This window comes from Myotis lucifugus, unplaced genomic scaffold (genome assembly GCF_000147115.1).
Source record: "Myotis lucifugus unplaced genomic scaffold, Myoluc2.0 scaffold_291, whole genome shotgun sequence".
Taxonomy (NCBI): domain Eukaryota; kingdom Metazoa; phylum Chordata; class Mammalia; order Chiroptera; family Vespertilionidae; genus Myotis; species Myotis lucifugus.
In genome coordinates, this window is record NW_005871339.1 from 302,364 (window position 1) to 308,815 (window position 6,452).

Sequence of the window (6,452 nt, forward strand, 5' to 3'; positions counted from 1 at the left end):
AGGGTTAAGGGTGCTTTGTGTGCAGGGTTAGAGTCGTGTGGGTTTCTAGGCAGTGAGCGGAGCAGGCTGCTGGGGAACATGTGGGAGGACCACACGTCGCAGTCCCCGAGTGGTGACTAAGTCCGAGTCCCCCTGCGCTGCAGGGCCTTCACCACTCTGTGCTACTCCGCGGACGGCCAGAGTGTCCTGCCAGGAGGGATGTCCAAGTTCGTGTGCATCTACCACGTCAGGGAGCAGATTCTCAGGAAGAAGTTTGAGATCTCTTGCAACCTGTCGCTGGATGCCATGGAGGTGAGCGAGCAGCAGGGGCTCCATAGCACAGTTCTGTGGGCTTTCTCAGGACCCGGCGTGGGGTGGGGCTGGGCTGTGGTGTGAGGGCACGTGATGGCCAGGATGGGCCTGGCATTTTGAGGGAGCAGAGCTCTCCCCCCGCCCGGGCCCCCCCCCCCCCCCGGGGTCATCCCCCTCACAGAGACCCTTGGGGGTCCTCTGAAGGTTGATTTAGAGAATCCAGCCCCCTTGTGGCAGCAGGGACTCCTGTCCACCCGCACTAGGCTCTGAGGGAGGTTCTGCCGTGAAACTGGCTTGTAGCTGTCTCTTCTCAGAGGCCTTGTGTCCTGTGCACGCCCTAGACAGGGCTGGGTTTCCTTAAGTGTTACACACACAGCAAAGGAGGGGAGGCGTGCTCCCCTCCCCCACCTCTTACGGAGATACCTGGGTTTTACTCTTCTAGGAATTTTTGAACCGAAGGAAAATGACAGAGTTTGGCAACCTGGCGCTAATTGATCAAGATGCCGGGGAGGAGAACGGAGTCGCGATTCCGTTGCCCGGCGTAAGGAAAGGTGAGCAGAGGGTCCCTCATTTCCCCGTGGACTCTGCCACAGCAGGCCGCCCTGCTCACCTGCTTGTCCTGGGCAGCAGCAGTTTTACTCCCTTGTCATTGCTGCCGTGGTTCATGTCTGAAAACTCACTGCGCACGTGTGTCTGCTGGAGGCTGGGCTGCGGGAAGCTCCCTATGACTTGCTGCACAGCTGCGTCCTCCTCACCTCTGGGCCTCGTTGTGCTCCCTGGGCCAGGCCTCGCCCCCTATATGGGCCACAAGGACTTCAGTGTTGGGGAGTCTAGGAGGCCCGAGGGGTACATGTGCCTCACAGGGACAGGGCAGCAGACTTGGGTCCCATCGAGAAGGGACATCTATCTGCCAGAAAGCCCACACGCATGGTATTGCAGCAGCTGGCCTGGGCCCGGTTCGTTCTAGCCTTGGCTTATGCCCACTCTGGCACCCGAGGCCCGCCCTGCACTTGGGGAGTGAGGGCACCTTAGCTGGCTGGGTGATGGGAGGATCAAATGAGCCAATGCCGGTTCTAGAGCAGCTCCATGCCCCACAGAGCACAGTACGCTCACTTCTCTGCACCAGGTGGCAACAGGCCTGCGCTGAACACGTCCTCCAGACCCTCCGACTGAGTGTGGCTCCACCTGTCCAGGGGCGTTTTGATTGTCACCACTTCCGGGGGTGTTGCTGTTGGCACTGAGTGTAGATAGACCAGGGGTCTGTAGACCCGCAAGGACCTGGCTCCAAACATCGGTCACCGGAGGTTGAGCGCTCCCGGCAGTGTCTTTCGGGGTGGGGCACACATGGAACGTGGCTTGGTGGCCTCCAGGAAGGGCTCCAGGCAGCCGAGGGCTGAGCAGTGAGGAGACAGACCTTTCACAGGTCACCTTTGAGTTGTGGAGTTTCCTACTATGAGAATGTGTTGCCCTTTACAAAGCAAATTTGAAAACAATGTGCCAGAAAGGATTCATGTGACAATACCCAGGAAGGATGAGCCTCCACTCAGACCTGCCTAGTGTAGTCATGCGGCTTGTGCACGGCTTCAAGTTCCCGGCTGATGGACAGGTGGAGGCGGAACCAGCCTGCCTCTTCCCGGAACTAAGTGGTTGGCTGGCCAGTCCACATGCACACTGCTGGTTCGTGCAGGTCTGAGGTGCCACATCTGCGAATAGGGCTGGAGGGACAGGGACAGGACTGCCACCCTGGCCAGTGAAGTGACTCACCTGATGAGGGATGTGTTGCCCTGTAACTGAGTGGTTCCTTTGATTTCCAGGTGACATGAGCTCTCGTCACTTCAAACCCGAAATCAGGGTGACTTCACTCCGCTTCTCTCCCACAGGTGAGCCAAGCAGTGCATTGTTGGTGCTGGAAGGCGTGGGGTCCGGCATGGACCCACACTGCACAATGCCTCTGCTCCCAGGGACAATGTCGGTCTCAGTTTCTGACTAGCTCTGTCTGAGCTGCACTGTCCCCCATGCATTAGGCATGGTCATCTTTGTCCTGTCTGGAGGTTGGCTATGAAAGCTGTGACCTCAGACAGGCTGGGCTTGGGGAGGCAGGCACCTGCTCTGAGCACCCTCCTCATGTGCCAATTGGGACCATCCTGGGAGGCCGCCTCCTCATCTACCATCAAGTACCTTGCTCCTCTACCCTGCCCCCCCCCCCCCACACACACACACCCCTAAGAGTGTCTAGCAGATGACCTTTGGGAGCTGTGGGGAGGGGTCAGTACTGCCAGGGCCCGGGGCCATTATGTGTGTGCGGTGTGCAGACCAGAACATGACAGGGTTGTGGTGGGCTTGTCTTTGCTAGTTGATAGCTGACACTCCAGCGAGGAGTGGGGACAAGGACAGTAAGGTGCAGAGCAGCACCTGGCATGGTACCACTGTGAGCCAGGGGTGCCGACCACGGCCGAGAGGCAGGTCTGGTGGCCACCTGGTTTATAAGTTGAATTTTTACAGACCAGCCATGCCAGTTTGTCCTTTTGTCTGGGCATGTGGTGGAGTTAGACATTGCTGCAGAGACCACATGGCCTGCAAAGTTGGAAGTATCTGCTGCCCTTGCCAGGCAATTCTGCCAGGCCTGCCAGTGTAAACAAGGCGGGAGCACCTATGTGTCTGCTGCCACTGCACACGGTGCGGGAGGACGGCTGGACCAGTGACCCGGGTGCTCCTCCCAGAGGACCTGGTGGCCGGGGCAGGAGCAAGAGGAAGACATCCCCGTGCTCCTTCCTGTGCTGCTGCCTCAGGGACCGTGCACTGTGTTCAGTACCTGCTCCTTAAAATAAGTGAGGAAGAAACAGGAGAGTAACTGTCTAGGAGCCATGTGACTGCTTCATTTCACAGGGCGCTGTTGGGCAGCCACCACCACTGAGGGGCTCCTCATCTACTCTCTGGACACCCAGATGCTCTTTGACCCCTTTGAGCTGGACACCAGCGTCACCCCTGGCCGGATCCGGGCGGCACTGCGCCAGAGGGACTTCACCAGGGCCATCCTGATGGCCGTCCGGCTCAACGAGAAGCTGCTGCTGCAGGAGACCCTGGAGTCGGTGCCCTGGGATGAGAGTGAGCGCCAGGCCCGGCTGGGGCAGGGCAGGGGGGAGGGGGCGGGGAGCTGCCAGGACCCTGCACCCACAGCTGCTGGACGGGGCTCTCGGTCTGTGCACATACAGAAAGGGCATAAGCTGTAATCGGCTTTTCTCCTGGTTTGAGTTCTTGGCAGAGTCAGCGTGGGTTTCCTTCTCTTCTTACAGTTGACGTTATCAGCTCCTCCCTCCCCCGAGTTGTACGTGGAGAAAATGCTTGAGTTTTTGGCTTCATCCTTTGAAGTGTCTCCCCATCTGGAATTCCACCTCATAGGGACTCAGAAAATTGCTCATGGCGCATGGACAGAAGCTGAAGTCCAGGTATGATGTGCTGACCTGCTCATTCGTCTGTGACTCCTGTCACAGCTGATCTTTGCAGATAAAAGGGGAAACTTTACATGCAAGCATGGCGTGAATTGGTCTTTACGGGGATGCACAGCATGAGGTTGGCCTTTGCATGCGTGTGTGGTGTGACGTGAGGCCTTCAGATGCCCATACACCACGAAGGGAGGCCTTACATAGCTGCTGAGCACTGAGGGAAGTCTCCTTTCCAGAGCAGGGAAGCTGCTGCCGGCAGTTCAGTTCCTTCAGAAGAGCATCCAGCGGCACTTGGACGATGTTTCCAAACTGTACGTTTTGCCAGCGTCGGTGGGCTGGGTGGGGGTTGTATCATCGCCAGCTGGACCACAGCAGGGTCTGCTCCCAGTGTCCTCTCATTCAGGGACAAAACATACCATGGCTGGGTATCGTCAGGGTCGCAGAGAGGGTGGGGGGTGCTGGCGAACCAGCGTTTCTGGTGGAATAGAAGTCACTCCTGCTTCACTAACACGACCCCCGCACTTTCACAGCTGCGACTGGAACCGCTATAACATTCAGTACGCTCTGGCAGTTTCCAAGCAGCGGGGCATGAAACGCCCCTCGGAGCCGCTGGGCAGTGAGGAGGAAGCAGATGCGTCTGATGAGGACAGTCTGCACCTGCTCGGTGGAGGACATGGGGATGGGGACGACGGGGATACACTGTTGGTGTAAAGCCAGCCGCCTTGCAGCCCCGCTCATTTCGGTTAAGACCGTAGAAGAAAGAGAACCACAGTTGTCTGGTCCCAGGAAGTGAGTGGAGGGCAATCGGGAGCTGTGGAACCATCACTGAGGACTCACTCTTTGTGCAAGAACGAAGCATCAGAGCGAGCTGACCGGTCCCTGGTCAGCACGGGCTTGGCACACAGGGCCCAGGACCTGATGGTATGAATAAGAAAGTGCTGAGCGTCTGCTATTGCAAATGCCTTTTTGAGAGGCAAATAGGTTCATATTTATAGACTCGTGAACTTTGTATGAAAGTTATTTATATTTTTAATAAGTGTTAATAGTACATTTAGGGATGAAAAAGATGGGATTTTCTAAAATGTAAATATGGATTAAGTCTAAACTCTGAATTAAAATGTTTATAATGTATCGTGAGTGTAATTGTCATGCAGGGGGATCAGGGCCACCCACCCACTGGCACCTCCATGCCAGGGGAACAGGTGAGCAGGACAGGTGGACTGCCCACCACGCCCAGCCTTCATGGCCCCCAGCCTAGGCTGCCTACCCCATAATCTTCCCATAGGGTCTGGGCAGAGAGCAGCTGCTTGATCTGACCTTGGAGAAGGACCAGACGGGCCTCCTGAGGAGCTCAGAGACCCGCTGTGCCAGCTCTGCCCTGCGTGTCCCTTGGGAGGCGTCCCTGAGAGTAGCTTGGACCAGCTTCACCACAGCCAGGTGCTGGGTCCCCCTCACTGGTAGCAGCAGCCTCAGGTGCAGCGCTTTCCCAAGAGTGTGCGGGATGGTGTCTGTGGGCCCCGCCCCGTCGCTTATCAGGTGCGGCCCACAAGTCACTGGACAGCCTGGCTCTCCTGCCCACCTCCCTAGGCTCCTGTGAGGCCTACCTGGACAGGTGAGGGTAGTGCATCTGACACCTGGTGCACCAGTATCTGCTGCCACCACCATCCAACAGGAACGCCCTCCGTGGCCGGCCCATGCCTGCTCTTGGCCTCTAACCCTCTGCTCACCCACAGTGCATATGCTTAGGCTGGCAGCGCTCAGCCCGGTCACTGGGTGTGTTTGTCTACATCTTCCCCACCTGTAACGCGGGCAGGCTGGACAAATGTATTCCCTCTTCACCTGAGCTGTTCCGTAAGCTTCACGTGTGCACAGGGAAGTACAGCTGAGCAAACCCACATGGAGGTAACAGGAATGGAAGGCGAAGCTCAGCAGGTGCGGCCCAGAAGCAACAGCCCTGGGTTGTGTCTGCAGCCCCAGCCTGTTGCTCACCTGCGACCTCTCAAATAATTTTTTAAAAATCTGTGTTAGTTTGAAACTTCAAATCAAGGGAAAGGATAAAGCATCTATCCAGGCGTTTGTATGCCAACCGGCTCCTGGATAACTTGGTGTGCTTTATGTACCCGAAAGAATGAGCATGTCCCCATTTTGCAATGATTAGTGCAAGGGCGATGGCACACTGAGCATCGAGGGCTCTGGATGAAAGGACGCGCCACGGCCTGCGGCTATCCTAGCGAGAGGGGCGCCTCCAGGGGGGCCTGCGGTTTACAGGGGGCGCGAGCACAGGCTGTGCTGGGGACCCATAGGGAAAGACCACGTGGGGGAAACTGAAGGAGCCGCAGGCTGGGGCTGCATTCGGACCCTGACGCAAACAGCATGGACCCTGGAGCCCCACGTCTGAACGCTGATCTCCGCTAATCAGGAATCGCTTTTAGGGGTTAGCTGACAAGGGCTATTCCACAGCGGTCCCGGGGCACTGCGGGCGCGGCCTGAACCCGCCGGAGCTGGGGGCGCGGGGCGGGGCTGGAGGAGACCAGCGAGGGGCGAGGGGCGAGGGGCGAGGGTCGGACGGCCCCGCGAGCGACGCGGGACCAGGGACAAACGCCCCGCTCCCTCAGGCGCGGCCCTCCCGCCGCCGCTCTTGCAAGGCGAAACTCGGTGGCTGGGCATGCGCGGCCCTTCCAGCGGCGCTCGCTGACGCGGGTGGGGGAGAGGGTGACT

At 58.2% G+C, this 6,452-nt stretch overlaps 2 protein-coding genes across 2 annotated transcripts in view; both read left to right on the forward strand.

The window, feature by feature from the left end:
- Positions 1-4,865, forward strand: part of PWP2 (PWP2, small subunit processome component) — a 16,740-nt gene extending 11,875 nt beyond the window's left edge. The window contains 9 exon segments of the mRNA XM_014465361.2: positions 144-291; positions 734-842; positions 2,106-2,171; positions 3,178-3,396; positions 3,585-3,607; positions 3,609-3,695; positions 3,697-3,737; positions 3,971-4,045; positions 4,265-4,865. Of these exon segments, the coding sequence (XP_014320847.1) occupies positions 144-291; positions 734-842; positions 2,106-2,171; positions 3,178-3,396; positions 3,585-3,607; positions 3,609-3,695; positions 3,697-3,737; positions 3,971-4,045; positions 4,265-4,445 (949 nt within the window). The 3' untranslated portion in view covers positions 4,446-4,865.
- A 56-nt stretch (positions 4,866-4,921) lies between these two features.
- The window catches only part of CUNH21orf33 (chromosome unknown C21orf33 homolog), a 10,214-nt gene continuing 8,683 nt past the window's right edge, over positions 4,922-6,452 (forward strand). Inside the window, exons 1-3 of the mRNA XM_023763575.1 lie at positions 4,922-4,936; positions 5,020-5,142; positions 5,468-5,585. Of these exons, the coding sequence (XP_023619343.1) occupies positions 4,922-4,936; positions 5,020-5,142; positions 5,468-5,585 (256 nt within the window). The remainder of the gene's footprint in view (positions 4,937-5,019; positions 5,143-5,467; positions 5,586-6,452) is intronic.